The sequence below is a fragment of the Grammomys surdaster genome, unplaced genomic scaffold (genome assembly GCF_004785775.1).
Source record: "Grammomys surdaster isolate TR1022 unplaced genomic scaffold, NIH_TR_1.0 254, whole genome shotgun sequence".
NCBI lineage: Eukaryota > Metazoa > Chordata > Mammalia > Rodentia > Muridae > Grammomys > Grammomys surdaster.
Genome location: NW_021604695.1, coordinates 3060119 through 3088036, shown reverse-complemented (window position 1 = coordinate 3088036; position 27918 = coordinate 3060119). Strand labels below are relative to the sequence as shown.

The 27918-nt window shown below is 43.4% G+C and overlaps 1 protein-coding gene across 1 annotated transcript; it reads left to right on the top strand.

The window, feature by feature from the left end:
- Window positions 1-887: 887 nt before the first annotated feature.
- On the top strand, window positions 888-27905 carry Mapre1 (microtubule associated protein RP/EB family member 1). Its single transcript, XM_028775332.1, has 7 exons — window positions 888-971; window positions 5602-5725; window positions 13943-14088; window positions 15966-16173; window positions 19645-19766; window positions 24438-24590; window positions 26201-27905. Exons 2-7 carry the CDS (start codon window positions 5605-5607, stop codon window positions 26255-26257), a joined length of 807 nt encoding a protein of 268 aa, XP_028631165.1. The 5' UTR covers window positions 888-971; window positions 5602-5604; the 3' UTR covers window positions 26258-27905.
- The last annotated feature ends 13 nt before the right edge of the window (window positions 27906-27918 follow it).

Genomic DNA, 27918 nt, shown 5'->3' with positions numbered 1-27918 from the left:
TTTTTTTTTTTTATTAAAAGTAAAAAATACTGTGTAGCTCTCTGGCTGGTGTTGATCTCAGAGATTCACTCGTCTCTACTGAGTCCTGGGATTAAACGTTCACACCACCACAGCAGGCTAATTTATTTGTGGGCATATTTGTGTGTGTGTGTGTAGGCATGTGAGTGCCACATATGTGTTAGTCAGAGGACTACTTGCAGGACTCGGGTCTCACCTTCTATCAGTGGGTCCTGGGGATTGAATTCATGTTGTCAGGTTTGGGGGCATGCACCTGCTAAAGCATTTTGAAGACCCTTTTTTCTTTTTTGAGACCAAAACTCGCTGTGTAGTTATGGCTAGCCTGCTACTATAGACCAGGCTGGCCTTGAATAGCCCAGCACTCCCAGTTTCTTCTTTTTTCTTTCTGAGACAGGGTATCGTGTACCTTAGGCTGAACTCCCAGAGAGAAGGTCTGGGATAATGACAAAACCATTTGCTGGCAAGACAGGTGTGTTCCACTACAGCCGGCTTCTGTGGTGTTGGGGACCGAAACCAGGGATTCACGCATGCTAGGAGAGCACTTTATCAACTAACCTTCCTTCTGAGCCCACCCAAAATCCATCTCAGTTAATCCATCTCAGTCAAACCAATTTTCTTCTGGGCTACGGCAAACCAGAATGTGCAACCGGGCTCCGCCCTCTGAGAAGACTCACACGTCATTGGTTGCAACTGACCACGTGCCCAACAGGCTTGCTCCCCGCCTCCGAGCACGCCAGCTGTCGATCAAGGACTCGGCCCCGCCTTCGGCCCGCGGGCCAGTCTGTCTCTATAAAAGGCCGGGCGGGCGATGACGAGCCCCTGCGTCGCCGCGTCACGGCGGGGTGCGTGTGAGGTCATTGCGCGCGGGCGGGCGGGGTCCGACGGTTTGAACGAGACGAAGACGGAACCGGAGCCGGGCGCGCGGACAGCGGACGCGAGTCCTGTGAGAGCCGGTGAGGCGGCTGGCGGGCCCGGGAGGCGGCAGCAGTCGGGAATTCACGGGAGGCAGCTCCTCGTGAGCCGTGCGGAGCCGCGCGGGCCGTGGGGGGAAGGGCGGGGCCGTGACCCGGTGCGCGGCCTGGGCCGGGGGCGCGCGCTCCGTTGTCCCGGGGGCGGGGCGTGGGCCGGAAGTGGGGGCTGCCTGGTGGTGACCGGCGAAGTCCTGGCTTTGCGGCTGGGCCTGGAGGGTGTGTGTACGCGGGCGCGCGCGGGCGCGCGCACGAGGGGCGCGGTGGAGACCCTCGGTGTGGGAGGCGTCGTTGCATAATGGGTGGGAGTTGGTCCGCGGGAGTGGGACCTCAGAGTCCGACCTTAGGCAGGCGCTTCAGCCTCCCCGTGCCTCAGTTTCCTCATCTGTAAAATGGAGACAGTAGGATTAAGCATAGAAAGGTCTCAGCGCGGTGCCCGGCAGAAGTAAGGCGGGCCGCGGGTGTTTTTTGAGTGACTAGTAAATGCTAGGCCCCGTTCTAATCAGGGAGTAGACAGGCAAAGACATGCTTTCTAGGAGTCTGCTTTGTGAGTAGAGAGCTAGGAAGCAAGAAAATGAATACATGGCCAAGATAATTTCTGTAATTACTGTAAAAGGGTGATACCAGTACTGCAGGGTACAGCCTGACCTCTGCACCTTGGCGATGAGGAGCCTGCTGCCCATTGAGGGAAGTTAGCTAGGCCTGATGTCTGCCCTTGATGGGATGTCTTGGATAGCATTAATCAAGATAGCTCTTTAATGGGCACTTGTGTATAAGTCATTGTGTTAAGAGCTTGATGTAGCGTTGTGTCATTTAATAGTCACATTGTCTTGAAACGATGCTATCTTCATTTTCTTTCTTTCCTTCCCCTCTGTTGTATTTTGCTCGTTTTATTTTCTCTGTGGTGCCGGGAGTTGACTGCAGTTCCCCCACTGTGTCGCTGAGCTGCTCATCACCCTTTTACAGAGGCGAGTCTGAGACTCTGGGTAGTGAGATGACTTGCTGTATGTTGCCCAGCAAGTATCTCAACAACAGAGTCATATCCTGTGTGTTACCCCTTCTTCTCCATCTAGAAACTGTTTCATACAGACGTGACTTCTGTTGCGGTGTCAAAGTGCCAGCATACAGAAGCTTGGGAGGAGTCGTGCTTTTCTCTTAGGATTGATCACTCGGATTCTTTCTTAATCCTTACCACAGCTCTGTGAGGAAGGTAGAGTCTTACCCATTTTACAGGTGAGCCATTCCTGAGAAAAGGAGACATGTTTCATTCACAGTCACATAGCTCTTTTTAGTGCCTCCTCCCCGGGATGGTACTTGGAGAGGAATAGGATGTACTTTATCCTACACTGAATTGGAGTGAGTTGGGGAGCCACGTGTGGGGGACATGCCTGTAGTCCTCACACTTGGGAGGTAGAGGTAGAAGAATCAAAAATTGAAGGTCATCTAGCTACAGAGCTAGGTCATGGGATACTGTGTGGGAAAAGCAGAATAGAATGAGTTAGGGAGACTCCCCGAGAGTCACTGAAGGGAAAGAGATACTTGCGTAGACGGAAAGGGGATTTTTCCTTATGGTTGTATTTTGCTTAGCTCAGAGAGCCCTGAAAGGGCAGGGTATGTGTTGAACTCTAGGGTCTTGCACTGACTGAGGCTAAGCAGTGGACTTTTTTGTTACTTTTTTTGAGACAGGATCTTATTTTGTACCCTAGGTTGGCCTAGAGTGTACTATATGTCCCACACTTGTCCTGAATTTAGAGTGGTCTCTCTGCCTAAATTTTTTGAGTGCTAGGTTTATGGGCATGGGTCTTCACTTCTGGCTCAACCATTCTTACCAGAAAGTGAGAGAGAGCTTGGCTGGAGCAGTAGGCTCTGTTTTGACTGCCTGAAAGAGCCAATTAATTGGTTGAGTGAGTGGATGTTTATTGCACATCCACAGGGTGCCTAATCCCATGTATTTAGTGGCCACAGAGCTTGTGGAGCACATGGGACCTGGTATTAATGCACTGCTAATGAAAGAGTTTGAAATTACATGATGGTGAAGGGCCATTAACCTTTTCTGAGCTGGGGTGTGGTCAGGAAACACATGTGGCTTTAGCAGCTGCTTTTATTCTATGATAGCATGAGACACACAATGCCCAATGTGTAGGGATATACCCAAGCTAAATGGTAAGTGCTCAATCTGGGATCACGTCATTCAGTTTGGATGGCTCTCATTGGTACTTAATAATAGCATTCTGCACACAATATGCATTTACTTGTTCATCCAGGGATTTTTAAACAGAGAAATACCTCATGCGATTTGTGATTCAGAAAATTCTTTCTGGCTGCTGTGTAGGAACAGGTTGAGATAGAGTAATTTGAGGGCTTGCAGGGGATCTTGAGAGGTGTTGGCAGCAGATATCAGGCACAGGTTTAGCACTGAGATAGCATAAAGAAGAGGCAGCCTCTACCCGACCCCGTTTGTTCCTATGGCTTATGTTGATGTGATGCCAGCTCAGTTTCAGTCCTTATTTTATACAGCTCTCTGTGAGATCCTTTTCAGATGGTTGTGTTAATTTAGAGCTGAGGTACACTGAGTTCAGTAACTTGCCCAAATCACCGCTAATGGAATAGACTCGTATTCAAGCCCAGGTCCTCCAGTTGCGGAGGCTCAGAAATAGAGGAATAAGTCAGTTTTAGTGTGATAATTATAGTCCCAGAGGATTGAATGAAGTATTCTGGAAACGTGACGAATAGTTTACCTGTAGAGTGAGAAACTAAATTTTGCAGTTTTCTTTTGTGGTACTTCTGTCAGCCGATTGTTGGGGAGTGTATAGAGTGTTGATGGTTAGCTTTCTGAAAAGTTTATGTAGACACCTTTTCTTCCTCCACAGTCTGAAACAAGTAACATTTACCCAGCACTTACTCTGTTTAAGGCACTGTGTGAGGTGTGGGGTTGTGAGGGGAAGGGGGAGGACAGGGATATCAGGGGCATAAACTGCCCTGTGTGTCTAGACCTAGGTACCCCTGCTCTTAACATGAGCACTAGGTGAGGGAACCCAGTCTTCTGGCTCTCCGACCGGAGTTGTATGACTCAAGGCTTGCAGTAACTCCATGCAGGAGATGAGTGTGGGAAGAGGCCCTTGCATACTAGTTACTAAGTGGAGGGAGTGAAGCTTCCCAAGAGAGCTAAGGGCTGGGGTCTCATGGTTGTTCTAAATTGCTGTGAATTTTATCCCTTACTCCATTGGCAAGTTTGATGTCTCAGGGAATAAGAACAATTCTAAATCTCTGGATCACCATAAAATCTACTGTTTGGGCTGATGAGATGGCTCAGCAGGTAAAGGTGCTTCCCAGCAAGCCTTACCAACTGAATTTGATCCCTGGCAGCTACATGATAGAAGGAGAGAGCGTCAACTCCTGAAAGTTTTCCTTTGACTGCCACACACATGCATATTTATGCACACAAAAACATACAACAAAAAATACAGAGACTGAGGAGATGACAGACCTGGGACTCCGAGTACGGTGCCCACATTTCCTAGTGTTCTAATGAGGTTTTTAGTTGGCTGTAATGATTGGTGCATGTGGTCCCAACTGCTTCCAAGCCTGAGGCAAGAGGATAACAGAAGTCTAGGAGTTTGAGGCAATATGGCAAGATCTACATCCCAAAATAAAAAGATAATTTCAGAAGTTTGACAGAAAGGTAAGGGGCAGCATTTTCTGAGAAATGGGAAAATAGGGCTGAGCAGGCTTGCCTGTAAATACTCAGGGTCTCCTTTTCTTCATCCTTGAAATGGACAGAGTAAAGTGAGCCTAAAGAGGATTGTCAGTTCAGTAACAAGGGTCTTCAAAAGACCTCATACTTGGTTGGTGCTCAGATACCCTGTAGTTTCTAGGGTGTGCAGCAAAGAATAGTAGGTGCCAAGGACTTTGAGAGGTTGTCACTTGACCTCACCTGTGTACAGTACTAGGCTGTTGAAACCTGTGAAAGTAGATAGCCTTGCTAGGGATGGCCCAGGTTTTGGGGCACAGGTGCATACCAGGCAAGCTAAGCACTCTTGGTGAGCCATGCCTTGAGCCCTGGGTTTGTGTGTTGTTGGTGATGACTTGAGATAAGGTCTTACTTTGTAGCTCATGCTGGCCTGGAACTGAGTCCTTCTGCCTCAGCCCCCTGAATACAGGTTTGTTACCACCACGCCCACCTTTGTTACTTATTTTTTGTGGTATTGAGGATTGAGCCCAGGCATCAAACATGCAGAACACATGCTCTACCCTCTAGCTCTTGAAGTAGTGTTTTTGAGCAGAATGTTCTTGTTTGTGCACCAGCTTCCCTTATAAAGTCCATGTTTGCTCCTTTAGTGCCTTTGTGGCTTATAATTGTGTGTCAGTCTTATTAACATGAGGTCTAAATATTAGACTGCCTGGTTTGGGGCCATTTATTTCAGGTCATTTTATGCATGGAACTCTGTCTTATGACTGGAATCCTGGTGTCTGGTTTCCCCTGGCCTGGCTTCAGGGAATAAGGCTGCACTTAAAATTGAATATTTGTACAGGTTCTTGGTAACCGTGGGAACTGCTTGCCCTCACTTTCATGTTTACTATAACAGGAGCCTTCTCTCTTTATTACATGTTGTAGAAGATGGCAGTGAATGTGTACTCGACGTCAGTCACCAGTGATAACCTAAGTCGACATGACATGCTGGCTTGGATCAATGAATCTCTGCAGTTAAATCTGACAAAGATAGAACAGTTGTGTTCAGGTAAGCCCTCCCCCCCCCACTTTTCTTTTTTTTAAGACACAGTTTCTCTATATAGCCATGTCTGTCATAGACCATGCCGCTCTATAGACCAAGGAGGCAGGCAGGCAGGCAGGCCTTCAACTCAGAGATCCACCTGCTTCTGCCTCCTAGGTGCTGGGATTAAATGTGTAGGCTACCATGTTTGGCTCAGGAGACTACTTTTTAAAAGTATATGTGGCTTTAGGGTTTGCGCAGGCCTTTATATGGAACCACCACAAAGAGATTATAGATTTTTTTCTTTCAGCTTTACCCATACTGAGTGCTAGGATGTGTGGCTCAGTTGATAGAGTACTTGCTTAGCATTCAGAGCACTGGGTTTGATTCCCAAGGCTGTCTGAACCTAGATGTGGATCCACCTGCAGGATGATCAGATGTTCAAAGTTTTGCTTTGGCTGCTGAGTGAATTTGAAGCCAGTCTGGGGTACATGGTGCTCTGTCTCAAAAGTAAGTAAATGAATACGTTTTTTAGAGGAGCACGCTCCTGGCCTGCGTGTCCACTGCCTTCTGCTGAGACTACATCCCCTGGCCTGGCTTCTCACTCAGAGCTCATGTGGCCCCAATTAAGGTTTATCTAAGGTCAGAACTGTAATGGTGCTCTTGTGTTAATTTTACTTTTTACTTTTTGTTGCCTGAGATTGAATGCCGAGCCTCACATATGCTAGATAGTGCTTTATCACTGAACAGTATACCCAGCCAGCTATTTTTATATTAATTCATCAGGTATGTTTCTTATTCCCAGGACCAGTTTCCTCAAAGCTACCATTTCCCAGAGAGGCAATGAGGGAGAACAAGAGCAAGATGATTCTGTGTGAGAATTGGACAGCGTGCAGGAAAGTGCTGGGAGGGAGGGCTTCTAGGAGTCCTGTCACTCAGAGAGTCTCACTAGTTACCTTGTGTATGTATGTGTCATACGTTCCAGCTTTGCATGAGATACTCTTCAGGGTTGGTAACTTAGAAGTCATTATTTTGAAAAGCTATATGCTATATGCTCTTCCTTTCCATTTTTTAAAAAGATTTATTTATTCATTTTATGTATATGAGTACATTGTCATTGTCTTCAGACACAACAGAAGAGGGCATCAGACCCCATTACAGATGGCTGTGAGCCACCATGTGGTTGCTGGGAATTGAACTCAGGACCTCTGGAAGAGCAGTCAGTGCTCTTAACCACTGAGCCAACTCTCCAGCTCTCTTTCCATGTTTTTAATGTAGTTATTTGCTCTGATACTCATTTTTGGTCATTGATTTTTCTTTTTTCCATTTTTTTTATTATGGCATGGTTAAGTACCTTTTAATATTAACCTTTTTTCCTGCTATTTATGTATGTAAAGCAGGATCTCATTCTGTAGCCCACAGGCCTAGAACTCACTCCATGCAGCCTAGGCTGTCCTTAAACCCTTGGTGGTCCTCCTGCTTGATTCTCTTGAGTACAGGGATTACAAGCCCATGCCAGTACTCCTGGCTTCATAGTCATCTGCTCCTCAGTGATTTCTAGAAGTGGGGTACTGGAACAAATGAAATGGACTTATGTTCTCAGTGATTACTATTTATGATGAATGTGCTTATCTCTGGTTTATTTTTTTAATGTTATAGTTTTGTGCATACATTGTTTTGCTCATGTGTATGTCTGTGAACCACGTGCACACAGTGCCCATGGAGGCCAGAAGAGAGGATGGGATCTCTCTGGGACTTGAGTTATAGAGGTTGTGACCATCATGTGGGTACTGGGCATCAAGTTTGAGGTTTTTGGGAGAGCAGCCAGGGCATGTAACTGCTGAGCCATCTCTCCAGCCCTCTGTCTGTGTTTCTGTCTGTCTGTCTTTCTTAAATACAAGTTTTTGTTACAGTTACTTATTTTGTAGTCTTGGTAAGAGTCTTGGTAAGTCTCTTGGTAAGAGTGGAGCATAGCTTTTGTGTAGAAATCAAAAGACAGCAACTTCCCTCCTACCATGTGGGTCCCAAGGGTTGTCAGGCTTGAGGGCAAGGGCCTTTACCTGCTAAGCCATCTTTGAGGCCAGTTTAATTTTTTACTAATCACTGACCTGTATTTCTTTTTCTTTCTGAGTCAGGTCTTTGGTAGCTCAGGCTAGCTTCAGACTTGATTATGTATGAGTGTGATGTTGAATCTTCCTGTCTTCACCCCAGTGCTGGGGCTATAGATGTGAATTACCACACCCAGCTTTTTTATTGACTTAGAGAGGTCTGCTAACTTTGGATACACTAAAGAGCATGTCAGGGTGTGTGTGTGAGTGTGTGTGAGTGTGTAAGAGAGAAGAGAGAGAAGCAGGGGAGGGTGTGGGTCTGTGTACTTGCATGTGGAGGCCTTCAGTTTCTTGTCTTTGCCCTGAGACAGAGTCTGACACTGAACTGGAGGTGGAAACTTGTTTTGACTAGGCTTTCATTCTGGGGTAGGCTGACTGACGTGGTCTTGAGATCTGCTGCCGCTCTACCCTCCTAATACCGGCGTGATAGGCATGCACATCATGCCTGTTTCCTAACATGGGTATTGGGGATTCAAACTTGGATAGATTCCATTGTGCTTGTAGAGCAAGTGCTTTTACCTACTGAGCCATCTCCCCTGCCTTGTATGTCATGGCTGTTCAAACTGGATCTGCCACAGTTAGTAGATGAGGTCAAGAATATCTTCTCTTCCAGAAATCCTGAGTTCAGTTCCTAGCAACCACATGGCGGCTCACAACGATCTGTAACGGGATCTGATGCTCTCTTCTGGCACAGAGATGTACATGCAGATAGAACTCATGCATAAAATCAATCAATCAATCAATCAATCAATCAATCTTATTTAAAAACAAAAAACAAAACAAACAAACAGAAGGAAGGAGAGGGGAAGAGAGAGAGGATTGGATATTTTCCTCCAACTACTGAAATTCTTGTCTTATGGGTGTGGGTGTAGTTCTAGGTAAAGAAAGCATGGCTAACATGCCCAAGTCTCTGACTTCAGTCCCCACTGGGGGAAAGTGTCAGTAATGACACAGAATCTTGCTTCTTTTAGTAAATAACTTTTTTTTTGTACTAGTTAGTGGTTAAAGACAGGAGTTAACAAATACTATACCAGTGCACTACCACTGAGCCCTAGCTCTTTTTAAGTTAAATTTTGAGACGAAGTCTTCCTAAATTTCTTAGTCTGCCTCTAACTCACCCTGGAGCCTATAGTTCCTAAGAAGCCGGGATTTCAGACATCCTGTACCACCAGGCTCAGCTCTCAAATGTAATGTAAATGACGCTTCTCAAACATCTCCATTTAGTTCCTTGTGTATTTCCAAGAGGAAGTAGAGGTACCTCCAATTTCAGATGGAAAGATGGCGTAGAGAGTTTGAGTAATGAATTGGGAATGTTGAACTAAGAGCACGGTGGGGACTGAGCCTTTTTCCAGATGAAGAGCCCATAGTCTTCGGTCCTCACGTCCTATTTCTACGGACTTTTTGCCTGCCATTCCTTAGCTGCTTCCTGACGTGTTCAGCTTTTGGACTTCCTCTTTTTTTTTTTGAGGGTAGAGGAACTCCTAGTCTTTGTCTTGGTTTCATTTGTTTGCCTTATTTGCCATGTGAGGTCCAATCTGTTTTCCCATTGTCCAGAGAGAGGCAATACATGAAGAATACAGTGACCAGTGGTTCCCAAGAATGGCTTTTATTAATCTTATTTTGTTATAAAATAGTCTGCCTTAGATTTATGCTGCTGTCCTCTGTCTTCTGTTAATTTTCTCAGCTTTTCATTGCTGTGTCACCATTTTTTTGAAGTCCTTTAAAGCACTTGTTTGCCCTGTGATCTATGAGTAATGTGGGAGTGAGGTCATCTCCATTTTCATTGGAGACTGCTTTCTCACCAGCAGTTTTTCCCTAAAATTTATTTCTGTTTATAAATACAGTCCAAAATATTTCTCACTTAATTAGAAGATGTTGTCTTCCTGTGTAGATAAGTTGGACATGTCCCAATCTGGCCCCAGGTTTTTCATATGTAGGCAGTGAGCTGTCATGGACACGTCATGGCATGAAGAGGCAGACTATTCTATAACAAAATGTGTTGTTTTTCAAGACAGAGTTCTTATCAAACTCTTAATAAGCATCAGATCAAAGACCAGAAAGTCATCAAGCATAGTCTTTAGAAGGCAGGGATGGGTTTTTCTCTAGAAGTACAGAGCTGGGGTCCTGCCCTAGTAATGTGCTGCTGGCTGTGAAGTGCTCCCATCTGCCTCTGCCCACTGAGTAAGGAGCCTTTACTTGGCTCTGGAAGTGAGGAAGCGTGAGGAGAACGTTGGTGACACTGGCAGGTTGATTCAAGAGACATCCCGAGTTCTGTCAGGTGTCAGCTCTGGTGCACGAGGTGTTGCAGACACCATCCAAGTGTCTTCATACAGAATGATTTGACAGTAGGCTTGCTTGTCCAGAAGGAGCCAGTGGATGCTTGTGCCCCTGTGTCCATTGGGAAGTACTATTCACGTCTTCTTTGGTAGATTGGCGGTGTAGTTTGTTTCTAGTCTTGCCCCTCAGAATGTTAAAGTGAGTAACATACAAGAAAAAGCAAATTCTACAATTCTTTTTATTGTTTTAAAATCAAAATAGTATTTTTCCTTGTTAAAAATATTTTCAGCTTGCATTTTAAGGTCTGCATTAATACCCGCCCTCCCCCAGCCTCTCTGCAGATTTTATTTATATCTAAGATGATAAGTTGCATGTGCTCTTTGAAGCCTGTGTCACTTTTAGTAGTCATGTGTGTTTTGTTATGTTAATATGAAAGCACTGGAGCTATTTACTTTGTGTGTGATGTATGAGGTGAGGACTCCAGTGTGCCGTGGTATACATGTGGAGAGCAGAGGCAGGTCTTGAGTTGGTTCTCTTATACCTTGTTGAGGCAGAGTCTTTCTTTCTTCCACTCTATGTATTCTAGGCTTGCTGGGCCCTCAGCTTCCAGGTGATGCCTTGTGACCCCTTCCTGTCTGCTCTGGAATTACAGATTGAATTACAGATTACATTGTGTCTGGCCTTTCCTGGGTTCTGGCTGGCCTTGAACTCATGATCCACTTTTTTTTAGCTTCTGGGATTACAGATGTATATCAGAGTATAAGGAAATATTGGCTGTGATTTTCATTATATTTTTCAAAAGTGCTCTGAACTGAACCAGGTTGAACATCAGTGCACTTGAGATCAGTGCCCTGGTATTGTATTTTGTGGTCTCTGTTCACAAGCAGAGCCTTAGACAGAGCTGTGACTAGTAGAGCCAGTGGATACTGCTTGCCTCAGCCTCCTCCCATCAGTCCACATTGTCAAGCCACAGACTGAGTGGACTCTGCTTGCTGAAGGTTGTTGGGCCACTGAGGCAAGGTCCTCCTCAGTTGTCTTGAAGCTATGCTTGAGTTGTCAACTTTTGCCCTAGTCACAGCTGCATTTGTCATTCAGGCAGAGACTGGAAAGGATTTCCCCCTTTTAACTTTTTTTCCTCCTATCTGAGATATTTATGAAAAGGACAGAAGGATTGGGCATGGTGGTACATATCTGTAATCCTAAGCATTTGAGAGTTGCAGAACGGAGGATTTATTGAGAGTTTCAGACCAGCTTAGGCTACATACCAAGACCCTGTCTCTAATCAACCAACCAACCAACCAACCAACCAACCAACCAACCAAAAAACCCTTAGGAAGCTTTCTACTGGTGCATTCTATCACTACCTCTTTTAGTGGGACTGTCTTAGGGTTTTACTGCTGTGAACAGACACCATGACCAAGACAACTCTTATAAGGACAACATTTAATTGGGGCTGGCTTACAGATTCAGAGGTTCAGTCCATTATCTAGGTGGGAGCATAGCAGTATCTAGGCAAGCATGGTGCAGGAGGAGCTGAGAGTTCTGCATCTTCATCTGAAGGCCGCTAGCAGAATACTGGCCTCCAGATAGCTAGGATGAGGATCTTAAGGCCACGCTCATAGTGACACACCTACTCCAACAGGTCCACACCTTCAGATAATGCCACTTCCTGGGCCAAGCATATACAAACCATCACAGGGACCTTACTAATTAATTTTTAAAATTTTATATAGACATATACATACATATACTCACTGATTGGGTCAATGAGAGTTAGCCACGTGGAATACTCCTTTTCTAGAAAATAGTGCTTTTCTCAACTGTATGGTGTCCTATAGGCTGCTAATGGGATAAACATTAGCACACATGGGACTCAGGAGCTCAGTGTAATACTACGGTTGGTCTTTAGCCTCTGTGGTATTTACTGGGCCACATATTTTGGGCCTTGTTTTTAATTTTTTTCCTTTGTGTTGGGGCTTGAACTCAGATCCTTGTAGCTCCATCACTGAGCTACGTCCCCCAACTCCCTGGTCTAGTTTTTAAAAGTTTAATATTTCTAAGGATTCTATGAGTTCTAAAAAAAAAAAAAAAACCTAATGATCCTTTGAGCAGACTTCTTACTGAGAGGCAGGTAATTCCTGATGCCAAGTGGTTTCTTAGTGTTTTGTTTACTGTTTTGCTCTAAGAAAATTAATATTATGCTGGGTGTGGTGGTGCATGTCTTTAATCCTAGAATTTAAGAGTCAGGAGTGGGCATATCTCTGAGTTTAAGGCCAGCCTGGTCTACATTGATAGGCTTTGTCTCAAAATAACAAAACAAAACAAAACAAAAAAAAACCTGTGTGTATGATGGATGTCGGTGGTCATGCGTGTGCCACAATGGAGAGGAGTGAGTGTATATCTTTGTGAAGACTTAGAAAATGTGTTGCCTCTCTTTTTCTTTTTATTGTTCTGAGGATTTTTCTTTCTAGTATTTATGACAGTTTCTAGCAAGTGTTAAACTTTCATAGTAACTTTCATTTTCTGCCTATTTTCCAAATTGAAAGTATGTTACAGAATTTGTCAGATAAAATGAGCTTTGACTTAGTCCTCTAGAGATTGAGGCAGTGGAATTGCTATCAGTTCATGGCCAGCCTAGGCTTTGTAGTACGTTTCCAGGTCAGCTAGATTTACAGAGCAAGATCCTATTTCTAAAACCAAACATAAGACCCCATTTTGTTAATATATTTAAAAAAGTGTTTATTATTTATGTGTATGAGTTTTCACTTGCATGCATGTCTGTACAGTACTCAGGTACTACTGGCGCTAGAAAAGGGCATTGGACCCCCTGGAAACTGGTGTTACAGACAACTGCACGCTGCTCTGTGAGTGCTGGCAATGAAACCGAGGTCCTCTGAAGGGACCTCGTGCTCTTAATTGCTAAGCCAGCTTTTTTCTTTCTTTTTTTTTTTTTAATAGTTAATTTTCTTTTTTTTAAAGATTTATTTATTTATTTTATTTATGATTACACTGTCACTGTCTTCGGATACACCAGAATAGGGCATCCAATCTCATTACAGATGGTTGTGAGCCACCATGTGGTTGCTGGGATTTGAACTCAGGACCTCTGGAAGAGCAGTCAGTGCTCTTAACCGCTGAGCCATCTTTCCAGCCCCGCCAGCTTTTTTTGTAGCCCTTTGTTAATAGATTTCTAAAATTTTATTTTGTATTCATATAATCTTTTTCAAAAAATACTTATTTCTATTACTTTAAATGTGCGCATATGTGCTGTTGCTCACAGAGGTGTAGATTCCCCTGGAGCTGAAGTTGCAGGTGGTTAAGAGCCATCTGACATGGATGTTAGGAACTGAATTGGGGTCCACTGCAAGAGCCATACATTTTCTTAACTACTGAGCTGTCTCTGTGGCCCATCTTTTTGGCTGTTGATGGTCTTCTGTCAAATACTTGCTTAGTATACACAAGCCCTGGGTTTTATTCCGAGCGCCACACATATAATGGGATGTGTTGTTTCCAGCTTAAAAATCTCAGCACTCTGGGAGTGGAGGCAGAAGGATCAAAAATTGACCTCCATTGAGTTTGACTGTAGCCTAGGCTACATGAAACCTGTCTTTAATAAAATTGTATTTGGGTTAAGTAGATGTAGATGCCCATGCTTTTTCACTAGTAGCATTTAGAGTGGGTCATAGTGGCACATGCTTTTTAATCCCAGCACTCGGGAGACAGAGGCAGGCCAGCCTGGCCTACATAGCAAATTCTAGGCCAGCCAGGGCTGTATAGTGAGATTCTGTCTGGGATGAAAAAGTGGTACTTAGTGACACACTGTTTATTGAATTCTTGCTTTGTGTTATTGTTGATTTAGGAGCTGCATACTGTCAGTTTATGGACATGCTCTTCCCTGGCTCCATTGCCTTGAAGAAAGTGAAATTCCAAGCTAAGCTAGAACATGAGTATATCCAGAACTTCAAAATACTACAAGCAGGCTTCAAGAGGATGGGCGTTGACAAAGTAAGTAAACTTTATTCCTTTGTTTAGGTTACTTTCTTATATTTAAACATTTTTACTTAATTTTTAATTATCTTATACAAAGAGGTGTGTGTGGAGGCTGTAGGGGTGTGTGTGTGTGTGTATACACTCATGTATGTACATGTGTCCGTGCACATGCAAGTGCATTTGTAAATCTGCAGACAACTGGGAAATCAGGTCATTACATTTGGCAGCATGTATCTTTACTCGTTGAGCCATCTCTCTGCCCTCCTCCCTTTTTTATAGTCTTTTTGAGACAAGTCTTTTTGTGTAGCCCTGGCTGTACTGGAATTTACTGTGTAGACCAGGCTGGTCTCAAACACACAGAGAACCTCCTGCCTCTACCTCTCAAGTACGTGATTAAATACATGTTCCATCCTACCTGGCCTTGCTGGCCCTTTTAAAATTTATTTTTGAAAGTCTGTTTAGCTCAGGTTGGCCTTGAACTCACAGTGTAGCCCAGGCTGGCTTTGATTCGTGGTGATCTTGCAGTCTCGTCTTCCTGAGTGATGAGATCATAGGTTTGAGAAACTCTCCCTGGCTATTTTAAAGTCGTTTTGGACATTTTCTCTTGCCGATTGATGTTACTTGTTTCTAGTTAACTTGATGAGAAGTTTTCCTCTACCGTCCCTCCCTGCTTCCCTCACTGTCTTCTTTCTTTATTGTCTGAATTTAGTAATGGTTTGGGGCAGTCAACCTGTAAATCTGAACCAGTGATTAACAGTTTATTTTAAAGAGGTTCATTTATTCTATGTGTATGAATGTTTTGGTTGCATTTATACATTGTATCCCTTGTGTGTCTGATTCCTGTGGTGGTCAGAAGAGGAGTTAGAAGTTGCAGTGTGTCACCATTTGGATACTAAGAACCAAACCAAACTGAAAGAGCAACAAGTGCCCTCAATGATTTAGCCATTTCTCCAGCCCTAAAACTTTCTTTCATTACATTTTATTGAGAGAAAGAGACAGGGGGTAGGGGAGAGGGAGAGAGAGCACGCGCACATGAAACACATGAGTGCACGTTTACCCATCCCACTGGTCATATATCAGACTAGTGTTTTGTTTTAAGTGTTATTTAATCTTTACTAGTAGGACATCTAACTATCTTAATTTCTAGATTTATTTCTATAAAAATATACTGTACTTGATTCTGCACCTTGACTTGTTACCCTCCTCTCCTCTCCCCTCCCCTCTGCTCTCTCCCTCCCTTTCTAATTATTTATTTATTTCTATTTTCTGTGCATTGTTATTTTGCCTGCATGTGTAGTCTGTGTAAAGGTGTAAGATTTCCTGGAATTGGGAGTTGCAGACAGTTGTGAGCTGCTATGTGGTTGCTAGGAATTGAAGCTAAGTCCTCTGGGAGAGCATCTTCTTAATTGCTGAGCCTCTCCCCTCCTTTTCTAGATAGAGTCTTACTGTGTAGCCTAGGTTAACCTCAAGTTTGACATGTTCCTGCCTTAGCTCCCAGAGTGTTCACAAATGTGTGGCACTGTACTCAGCCAGGGAATTTCTCTTCATGGTACAGTGAAGTTGCTGCCTTTCATTGTGTCTTGATATGTGTATATTACTTTGGTGATACTGGTTCCTCAGTGGTGCTGAGGATTCAGTACAAGGCCTTGTGCGTGCCGGTAGGCACTGAGCCAGATCAGGTCCTTGGTCCTTTTCTGTTCAACATTTTTTCTCAGGAGTTTGGAGGACTGGTTAGGGATTGGTACTGTATTGAATGCTAACTGATCTTAGCAAACTGATTTAAAATATTTTCTCCCTTTGGCAGAGCTTTGTGTTGTTTTGATGAGTAGACAGGGTTGATGTTTGCCAAAGCCCTCTGTTTTGTTCTGAATGGTCTTGATTTTTCTCTGCAGATAATTCCTGTGGATAAATTAGTAAAAGGAAAATTTCAGGACAATTTTGAATTCGTTCAATGGTTCAAGAAGTTTTTTGATGCAAATTATGATGGAAAAGAGTATGATCCTGTAGCTGCCAGACAAGGTCAAGAAACTGCAGTGGCTCCTTCTCTTGTCGCTCCAGCTTTGAGTAAACCGAAGAAACCTCTCGGCTCCGGTAGTGCAGGTAAACAGAACCACTTCCAGTAACTCCACTCATTCAACACTGAACCAGAGGTTTTTATTCTTAAAAAAGAAAAAAAAATTAGTGGTGTTTGGGCATAGGTGTTCCATACAGCGTTATGCTGTAGCTCTGAGTAAGGAGTTTTGCCGTGTGCTTTTGTTAGGGATATGGACTCTGGCATGTGGCAGATATAGATACCTGTGCTCTGCAGCTCTGTGGGAGCCTCTTCACTTTGTTCCCAGGTCTTTCACCTCTGTAAAGTAGGAAGTTAACACTTGTCTCTGGCCTGGATGAGTGACTTATGCTGTTTTACCGAAGGGCTTTTGTTGGTTGCAATAGAATTTCCCTACGCTAGCTCATGTTCAAGCGCTTTAGTTACATGGGAAATTAAGGCACTTTATAAACACTTAGGAGGTAAGTTACAGTTAGGCCTGAAGCTTAGGACTCAAGAGCTTTTTCAGTCTTTGAGGGATTCTTCTAGGCTGTCTGCATCATTTTGCCATCAGTCTGTAGGCCAGCTTTCTGTGCCTGATTTTGTCTTCCTTCATGGAGGTTCAGCATTGAGAGCTGCTTGTAGTTTGCTTTGCTGCTAGCAGGGGCTAGGAGGGAGGGGAAGTGGTTTGTAGATAGAGTCCTGATTATGTTTGGGCTTGTTTGGTTTCCAATGGTGTGTTTTTGTAGTATATTCGTAGAACATGTGCATATGTTGTGAGCCACCACTCCCTGCTAATGATGGAGGAAGTCTTTTTTTGAGACAGTCTCTGGCCTAGGCTGGCCTTGAATTCAGTGTGTAGCCAAGGATGACCTTGAACTTCGTTCCTCCTCCTCCACTGATTGGAGCTTTTGTTTGAATAGCTTTATTGAAAAAGAGTTCACACACCATATCCTTCACCCTTTTTACTTAAAAACAAATCATTATTTTTTATGTGTGTGGATTTTTTGTTTGTTTGTTTGTATGTATGTCTGGATCACATCATGTGCCTGGTACCCTTAGAGGCCAGAAGATGGTGTTATATTCCCTGGGACTAGAATTAGAGATGGTTGTGAGCTACCATGTGGGTGTTGGGAATTCAACCAGATCCTCTGGAAGAGCAGCAAATGCTCTTAACTTCTGAACCATCTCTTCAACCCCCTCTCGTGTGTGTGTGTGTGTATGTGTGTGCAGGTGCATTTGGAGATGAAAGACAGCCTTGGGTAGTCCTCAGGTACCATTCATCTGTTTTTTGAAATATCTCATTGGTCTGGAATTGGCTTAATAGGCTAGGCTGGCTTGCCAGGGAGTCCCAGGGATTTGCTTGTCTTAGCTTGGGATTACACGCATGTACTGTTACATGGATTCTGGGGATACAACTCAGGTGCTGAGACTTTCAAGGCAAGCATTTTACTGAATGAAAACCAGGAAAACCAGTAAAACCTAAAAATGCCCTCACTTTTTTTTTTTTTTAATTTTCTTTCTTTCTTTAGACAAGTCTTACTATGTAGCTCTTGATATTCTGGAACTCACGATGTAGACCAGGCTGCCTTCTGCCTCCCAAGTGCTGGGATTAAAAATGTGTATACACCCCCTCCTCCCCTTTTTTTTAAAGTAAAGAATTGTATCACTGTTATTACCACAAACAGTTTTAGTATATTTTGATCACCCAGAAAGAAACCCGTTTGTGTTCAGTGTCGATCACTTTTCATTTCCTCCAACTTTTCTCCTGTCCCTAGCTCTAGGCACTGACTGATCTGTTTTCTGTCTATAACTTCTCTGGTTTTGGACATTTTCTATATATACAAGCATAGAATGTGTATTAACTTTGTCTTGGTATCTGGCTTCTGTTCTGCTTCACTGCTCACAACCCACTCTGAAGCCAAAGGCTCACACATGTCAAGAGATCATGTCTGATCGTAATGATTTAAAGTTCATCTGTGTTATAGCTTTTTTCTTTTGAGACTGTTTCACTATGTAGCTCTGGCTTATCTGGAACTCACTATATAGACAAAGCTGCCCTCAAACTCATGAGACTTGCCTTTGTGTCCCAAAGCTGGGATTAAAGGCATTCACCACTACACCAGCTGATAATTTTTCTTGTGTGTCTGCCCCTTTCCCCAAGTACCTGGGTCTCACACATGCTAGGGAAGCTGTGTACTTCTGAAGCATACCAGGCTCTCCTTGCCCCCTGAATTTTGAGACAGGCTCTTAGAAATGCCCAAATAGGTTCTTGAACTTGTGATATTCTTGCTTTATCCTCTCAAGCAGCCTAGCTTAGTACTTGATTGTTTTTTATTGAGGATAATAGTCCATTGCGTGGGCTACCTCATCTGTCGTTTGAGTTGCTGTTAGTGTTTGGCTGTCATGAGTAATACTGCTGTGAAGTAGTTTCTATGTGGAACACATTTTTTTTTCTCTTTAGTGAATACCCAAGAGTTTATTTTGAAACCATATTCCTGAGCTACATACATAAAAGTGTTCACAAGACTGCCTGTTTTTTCCAAAGCAGCTGTCTATTGCCATACCATCAGTAGTATAGGAAGGTTCCGATTGCCCTCAGAAATGTATACTTTTTATTCCTTATCTGTTGAGAGTAGCGACTACGTAGGTAATCTTAGATAGAGCATATTTCAGATACCGCCAACAATTGAGTTGAGTCTTGCAGTAAACATTCAGTGTTCAGGATAAGCAAGTACCAGAGAGCTCCATTCAAAGGAAATGCCTATGACTGTGTACTAAAAGATCTGTGGTTATAGATTTTGGGGTGGTAGGAAGATGAGTGATTTCTAAGCCTGGCATTATATCTGTTTTATAGAATAATGAGTTGTTAGATGAGTAACCAAAGTGAGGAGTGTTAATTTATCTTGAAGAGGAGGGAGCCTTTCTTAGTTATGATAACTTGCAGATCCTTTTCTGTCACTGTTTTGTCTGCCTTTGTCTGTAAACACTGAGAGACCTGTAAATCTCTTTGTAGACATCAAAAGATGAGCTCTGAGTTACTGTGGACTCTGTTCCTGCCTAGCCTTTGTGAGCTCCTTCCTTACATAGTCCAGTGACTCTGAGGTGGTGAGTTAGAGGGAGCTAGTTTTCCAGATGGGGCACAGAGTACTGCGGTACTAGCTGGGATTGTGATCTGCTCTTGATACAAGATTTGCCTTTGATCCATGAAGCTGCTTTGCCTGTGAGTTGAGGTCCGTCATTGTTGTAATATACCAGAATGATCGCACCTTTTGTTCATTGCAGCAGAGTGAAGATCTCACAGGAACACTATCCCCAGCATGAAGGAGCCTGCCAAAATTGTTACTTAAGTCTGCTGTCAGGAAAAGAACTACTTTGGGCAAATGTGTTTGGGGCATTGTGCTGTTTGTATCTGGGCTCTCTAGAATGGATTCCCTCTGTTGACCTGTCTGTGCAAAGTAGTTATATGATCACTGACTTCTTGCTTTTTGTGTATTTGTTAGTTTTTGACATTTCTCCTAATGCGGTTAGTCTTTTCTCAGCCCCACAGAGACCCATTGCAGCACAGAGGACTACTGCAGCTCCTAAGGCTGGCCCTGGGATGGTGCGGAAGAATCCTGGCGTGGGCAATGGAGATGATGAAGCAGCTGAGTTGATGCAGCAGGTATGCCCCTCCTGTGTTCACATTGTCACTGTCAGTTCTTCGCTTCCCTTATAAAGGCAGGGCCTCTCTGCTGATCAGATATGATCTCTTGACATATGTGAGCCTTTGTCTTCAGAGTATGCTGTGAACAGTGGAATAGAACAGGGGTCAGGCTTTCCTAGTACCATAGAAACCTGTGTCTGTCTGGAACTCAACTTTTTAAAAGATGTATTTACTTTTATGGGTATGTATCTGTGTGTCTGATATGTGTACAGAGGCCAGTGGATCTCCTGGTGCCGGAGTCATAGGACGTTATCCTCAGTGTGGATCAATATGGATCATAATGAGTTCTTGATACTCGTTGGAATGCTCTTGGGGTCTCTGAGATTCAGAGAGTGAAAGATAACAGAGAGTTGCTTTCTGGAGCTGGAGAATGGAAGTGGTAGGAAAGGCCTGCTGCTCTTCTGGTTCAGTTCCTCACAGTTCAATGACTAGAGATAGATCAGAAAAACAAAAGTGGACCGTTGATTCTCTTTGTATTAACCTTACCTTTGCTCATTGCTTTTGCATTATTATTTTGACTCAGTCACCTGCTGCGCATTGTTGCTGTGAGTCCTTCCCTAAAACCTTAGAGGAGGCAGTCCCAGAGGAGAAAATACAAGAGTGGAAACAGTGGTCAGCCGAGGCCACATGGCTGGAATTGACCCTGTATTCCAGAGAGTCTCCTTCATGATGAGTGTAAGGAGGGACTGAGAGCAGCTCCGCCATTACCTCACTCACATTTGTCAGTCAGCCTTTTGACTAAACACCTCGTGTGAGGAGGCCTGATAATTTGTGGGTGGATTTTTATTGTTCTTTTTTTTTTTAGTTTGGTTTTTCGAGACAGGGTTTCTCTGTGTAGCCTTGGCTGTCCTGGAACTCACTCTGTAGACCAGGCTAGCCTCGAACTCTCGAACTCAGAAATCCGCCTGCCTCTGCCTCCCAAGTGCTGGGATTAAAGGCGTGCGCCACCATCGCCCGGCTTTATTGTTCTTTTTTTTTGAGACACGGACTAGGCGGACCTTGAACTTATAGCCATGCTACAACCTCTGTTTCCCAAAGGCTGAGACTGCAGATGTGTACCATTTTACCTGGTGGGAGCTGATTCTTTGCTCACAGTAATTGAGATGTATGGAATAGGGTTTGGTGCAGACTCCACTGAGATAAATGCCACTGCACAAAAGGCATTCTTGAAGTGTAGACAGAGTGGGGTGGATGCGCAGGGTCCTTTGAAAGCTCATGTTGATTAGAATTTTTTGGCTTGTAAGAAATAAGAAATGATTAGGAAAAAGGAGACTTCCCTAAAACTTTTAAGAGCAGTGTTTCTCAACCTGTGGGTCATAACCCCTCTGACAAACCTGTCTCCAAACATATTTACATTATGATTCATAACAGCAAAATTAAAGTTATGAAGTAGCAATGAAAATAACTTCATGGTTGGGGGTCACCACAATCTGAGGAACTGTATTAAAGGGCACAACATTAGGAAGGTTGAGAAGCACTGCTCTAGAGGAAGCAGTAATAGAGAAAAATACAGGAGTATAAAGAGCGGTCAGAAATACAGAAACTACCTACTATATTTGTAGTTGCTCATGCCATACACTAAATACATTATAGCTTTTTAGCCACCTTGTGAGGTTCTACAGATGAACACAGCGCAGTTAGGATTTGCATCTTGGAAATTGAGAAGGAGGGTCTCACTTGTCTGAGGTACACTGAGGTTCTTTTCTGGGGTGCACTGCATTGGAGATTGGTATTTATCATCATTGTGCTGGGAAAATTGATGTAAACATTGGAGAGAATATCAAAGCATAGAAGATGTTGCTTAGGCCTATACATGCTTCTTGAAGAAGTTAGAGACAGTTTCTTGGGTGCTAGCCTGTGATCCATCCTTGATAAGGGTAACAAAGTGAGAGCCCTACGTACTGCAGAGCCATATTATGTAACTAGACTCTGGGGAGACGTCATTTCTTGAAAGCATCCAGGGTGAGCTGGTTTGGGTGGCCAGTGCCATAGGTTTCAGTAGTTGGGATTGGGCAGGTTGTGGTTTTGAAGAGAAAGCTTGGAGCTCTGGGTAGTTATGGGTCTCTGTCAAGTGTGGGAGGTCGGGAGGCTGACTTTCTACTAACCAGTCAGTTTTTTCTTTGATCCTAGAAAGTGAGGATCATACACTCATACCCAGCTTCTCTGTACTTGCTGCAGAAACACTTTGGTCTGATATGTCTTTTTTTTTCCTCCCTTCTGTTTTTACTAGAGTTTCATGTAGTTCTAGCTAGCCTGGACCTCAGCCTCCTGAGTGGTTGGTTTACAGATGCTTACCAACAGACCTGCCTCTTGACCTGAATACATTTTTAAAAAAGTTAATATGAAGGATTTCAAGCTCTCTTCAGGTTACCAGAGTCTGAACCCCATTCTGTTACATGTTCTGTCTGGCTGCGCTGAAAGCAGTTGAATTTGTAGTTATTGATACATGGGAGAAATGGAGCCAGATAGGTTTGTTAGGCTGAGAACAGCACTGTATTCTACATCAAGAACCTTGGAGTACTTATCCTTGCATGATATGCAAGGGTCGAATATTAAGTAATCCTGGAGATAATTACTTAAAAAAAAGGTTTTTTTTGTTGTTTTTTTTTTGTCTTTTTGTTTTTTGTTTTTTTCGAGACAAGGTTTCTCTGTGGAGCCCTGAAAAAAATAGTTTTTAAGAGTGTCTATGTGTGGCCTAAGTGGTCCTGGAACTAGCCCTCCTCTGCCTGACTCCTGAGTTCTGGAATTATTGTGCATACCTTTGTGGGTTTCTGTTTGGCACCTGTGTGCATTGGACTTACAGGTGGTTGTGAGCCACCATGTTGGTGCTGGGAACTAAGGCCATATCCTTGGCAACAGTACTAACAGTGCTCTTACCCAAAGAGCCATCTCTCCAGCCACAAGATTTATTTATTTTATTATCTATTTTGTCTGTCTGTCTACCTACCTACCTAATGCTCATTTATTTTTTGAGACAAGGTCTCAGTATATAGCTCTGGTGTATATATATTAGTGAGTTGGTCTGAAACTCACTAATAGGTTATTTTTCCACCAGTAAAATGAGCCAATTTAAATCAGATTAGAATATATTTAAGACAAGTTTATTGGGAAACTGCTCGGGTGAGTTCACTGGCCCCAAGGAGTGAGGCTAGAGGAGTCACCATGGTGGGTGGGGAGAGAAAGGACACACACAGAGAAGAAGGAGAATGAGAGAGAGAGAGAGAGAGAGAGAGAGAGAGAGAGAGAGAGAGAGAGAGAGAGACAGAGATATAGAGAGACATAGAGAGAGACAGACATACAGGCACAGAGTCAAAATACAGACACAAAATGTCTGGATTATATAGGGAGGAACCTCTTGGGGAAGGGCAGCTCAGGACCTCGGCTGTAAAGTTCAAGGTTGGGCCAGGTTTTGCCAGGTAGGGATTGAGAGGTGCTAGGAGAACCTGGAGACCAGGTCTGCTTTGATATGTAAAGTACGCACCTCAGTCCCTTGTCCAGGACCTATACTCTCTACCTAGACCAAGCTGCTGGCCTTGAACTCAGAGATCCAACTGCCTCTACTTCCTGAGTTCTGGGATTAAAGGTATGTGCCGCCATTCCTGGCAAGATTTACTTCTTAATTTTTTTTGGGGGGGAGGGGTTTCGAGACAGGGTTTCTCTGTGTAGCCCTGGTTGTCCTGGAACTCATTCTCTAGACCAGGCTGGCCTCGAACTCAGAAATCCACCTGCCTGTGCCTCCCAAGTGCTGGGATTAAAGGTGTGGGCCACCACTGCCCGGTTCTTAATTTTTAAAAAAGATTTATTTACTTATTTTATGTATATGAATACACTGTCACTGTCTTCAGACACACCAGAAGAGGGCATTGGATCCCATTACAGATGGTTATGAGCCACCATGTCATTGCTGGGAATTAAACTCAGTGCCTCTGGAAGGGCAGTCAGTGCTCTTAAGTGCTGAGCCATCTCTCCAGCCCTTAATTTTTAAATAGCATCTTTGTAGAAATCTAAGCTCTCTATGGAATTTATAGGGAATTAGAACCACTCCTAACTCACTAAGCTCTAGATGTAGTCTTGGACTTGATTGACCAACTAGCTTCCTGATAAGGACTCAGTTATGATTGTTGGTCATCTTGCTAAGCTGGGTTGTGGGCTATACTTCCATCTCAGTCAGCCTTAAATTTTCCCTTTTTAATCCCATCTCAGAGAAAAGCTCCTTAATAGTTTAAGGTGTGCTTGCTCCCCGCCCCTTCTTTTTTTTTTTTTTTTTTCCTTTTCCAAGACAGGGTAGCCTGTCTGTGTAGTTCTAGCTGTCCTGGAGCTCACTATGTAGACCAAGCTGACCTCGAACTCATAGAGATCAGCCTGCCTCTGCCTCCAGAGTGCTGGAATTGAAGGCATATATTACCACGCTCAGCTCTAAGGTGTAGTCTTGCAGTCTGCCCTTTCTTGGGAACTCAGAATCAAGACTGCCATGAACAAGTATATATTATTTATCTGAAGCTGAAGAAAATTGACATTAAACTGAACTGGAATTTTGCTTATATTTTATTTTGATCAAAGACCATATCATTTTGGGCTTTGATATTTTATTGATTCACCAGTGCTCACTGTTTTCAATATCTTGTACAGGTCAAAGTATTGAAGCTTACTGTTGAAGACTTGGAGAAGGAGAGAGACTTCTACTTCGGAAAGCTAAGGAACATTGAACTGATTTGCCAGGAGAATGAGGGGGAAAATGACCCTGTACTGCAGAGGATTGTAGATATTCTTTATGCCACAGATGTACGTGTTTACCTGAAGAGAGTTTCTTCTATTCTGCCACCTAAGAAAGAAATGTAACATTGTCGATTTCAGCTCACTTTGTGCTTGTACCTGTATTCCAGAGTAGGGCTTACCAGAAAATTTCATTTTTGATTCCCTCCAAGGTAGCCACAGAACATCTTCCCTAGCTAGCCTAGAGTCGCTCTATCTTTGCTTGAGGAAGCAATAAGCCCAGAAAGTGACTGGTTTGCCCAGTTTCTACAGTTTACAGACCACCTGACCTTTACAGCTTGACTGGAGGTGTTGTTGCTATTATTAGGACTGCTGGTGTGTCCTTGGTCCTTGATGTTTGTGCCCATAGATGCCAGGGTATGCCTTGCATCTCCCAGGAGCTTGCCTGGCTCCTTTTGTGATTTTCTTTGGATTCATGTTTATTATGTGGCCTTTAATCATGACATTAGTTCATCAGAAAATCATCTGATTTTCTTCACCTATGTTTAGGATTTGGTACCTGGCCATGTCCACTGTTTAACAGTATTTGTAATTATGCGTACCTCACAAGGTCTGTGTCATACTATACACATGTTCAATAATGAAAAGATGATAAAGATATAGTAGTCTTTGGTCTTACAGTGAAAGTATATCTCAACTAATTTAAGTTATACAGACTGAGTTGAAAAGACAAATCTAGATGGGTTTTTATGGAAGAGCAGTATGGCTGTTCTGTGCTATACGTGAACAGGGGGAGGGCCCCCAAGTCTGCCCTGCTCTTGGCTTCTCAGCCAACATTGATACTAGACCAAGTCTGTCGTACAGGTACAGGGCAGAATACTAAGCCCCCCCACCCCCCAAGTTTTTTTTGGTTTTGATCAAGGCTTTCCATAACAGGTTGGGATTGAACTCACTCGGTAGTGGATGATCTTGAACTCCTGTTTGCACATCCGGAGTTTTGGGATTGATTACATGTGTATGCTACTCTGCTTACATGGCATTGACTTTTTTTTTTTTTTTTTATTATGCAACAGGGGATTGAATTCAGTTTTGTCTTGTGTGTAATTAAGTGCTTTGCTACTGGAGCTCTGTTAGGAGTTTTTTGAGCTAGGGTCTCATTCTACCCTGAGGTGCCCTGGAACTCAAGTCTATAGCTACCGACTGCCGTCCTCTGCTTACTACTGAGAACTGGTGTGACAGGTGTGAACCGCCTTCCTGGACGTGGACACATAAATAGTCACTACTTCTTAATGCTGTGAGAGTAATTTGTGTAGTTTTTGGCATTAAGAAATGGTGCTGTTGCTGGGTGTGGTGGACACACCTTTAAACCCAGCACTTAAGAGGCAGAAAGGCAGGACAGTGAATTTGAAGCCAGCCTGGTTTATATTTAATTGAGCTCTAGGCCAGGCAAGGGCTATGTAGGGAGACCTTATATCAAAAATCAAAATAAAAAAGAAATGGATACTATTGTCTAAAAAATACAATAGTGGTCACCTGGTCATGCTTAAGTGCCAGGTGTGTGGGAGACAGGGAGGACTGCTTACATGTGAGACTTCAGTTGTGAGGTCAGTGAGGTGAGGGCAGAGCTGGCACCGGGCTGAGTAATAGCTTTTCTCTCTTTACATTTTCCCATTTCACAGGAAGGCTTTGTGATACCTGATGAAGGGGGCCCACAGGAGGAACAAGAAGAATATTAAGCAGCCTGGACCAGCAGAGCAACATCTGAAGTCTTCACTCCAAATCATGTGCTTAACTGTTAAATACTCCCTTTTATTAATCTTAGAGGATTCACTGGTTTCTTTTCATAAGCAAAAAGTACCTCTTCTTCAAAGTGCACTTTGCAGAAGTCTCACCTTTTCTGATGAGTTTGAGTTAGGAGCTTTTGCCTTGTAGCAGAGCAGTATTAACATCTAGTTGGTTCACCAGGGGAACAAGAGGCCAACCATGGGGCTCTTCATGTGGATGCTGGTCACACTGACTGATGGAGAAGGGGGTTTACAATACAAGAGGTGACAACCTCAGAAGTGTAAAGACTGAATTGAATTCTAAGCTAATGTGAAATTCTGGCAGAGAACGTTTTAATAAATAAAATGCCTTAAGAGTATTTAAAATATGCTTCCATATTTCAACATATAAAGTATAACATGACAGGAGATTTTATGTGTCTAACATTGTGTCTGGGAAGGAAGGGCCAGACTTTAGACCCTTTGGAACCTGCTGTCGTAGGCCTTTTAAGGCTGCTTTAATCTTACAGATGTAGACTTTGGCCCAGAAGTAAAGTTTGAAAAGTTCTGTAAGGCCATTTTGTGTCATTGACCAGTTGCATCCCTGCTATAAAAGCAAGCAGCATGGTTGCTTGGGTGACTAGAGGGTGTCTCAGCCCTGCAGCGCCTGAGGCAAAGAGCTCAGAGCTCAGCTGTCCATCAAGCGAGCAGTCCTCTGATTTTTTCAAACTGTCTCCCAAGTTCCTGTGTATTGTGTTTCTGGGACCTGCCCACATCTCTGGGATTTGAGTGGGCATTGAGTCCCAGCATACTGTCTTTCAAGTTTACATTTAACACGTTCTCTTCTCTGCTCCCTTTGACCTCTGGGAACTCCTCTGGCTCCTCAAGTTTGCTGCTGAATGTTGTAAATACAGCAGGCAGGTGATCGTGCTGCAAGTTCTTGCTGGACCTCTGGCAAAGGAGTGATCAGTGAAGGCCATTGTCACCTTGGGCTCTGTGAGGCTAGGGTGCTCGCTGTCTGCTGTTCACAGCTCCCCATTGTCACCTGAGTACTTTGCCAGTGCACTAATCTCTTTGGAGATAAAATTTTTTAGTGTGTTACTAAATGTTAAAATGTTTTTGTTTTTTAAAGAATATACAGTACCATGACTGAAATATTAATATTTAAAATACTTCACTCCTTAGTTCTCCCTCATTTGCGTTGCCCACAGCCTGTTCAGTTCCTTTTTTTGGCAGAATTCTGCAAAATGTGTTCCCCACTACTGAGATTGTTCAGCCCGGTGTATTTGTATTGATTTGTTTCTGGTGGTAGCTTGTCTTACGCTGTGTGTAGAAAACAGGTTTTTATGACAGATTGTTGTGTAGTGCATGCTCTGTGGAAGTCAGAGGGAAATCCAGATTCAGTGATTAACAATGCCAAAAAAAGAAAAAAGAAAAAAAAAAAAAAGCAAGTAACTAGCCATTGTTCAAATGACAGCGGTGCTGTTTCTCCTCTGTGGCCTTTCAGACTTCTGTTGCCCCCAAATTCCATTTTATTGGGAAACCATTTTCCACCTGGTCTTTCTTGACAGGGTTTTTTTCTACTTTAAACAGTTTTTAAATAAAATTCTGTATTTCAAGAGTGTCCTGTCTTC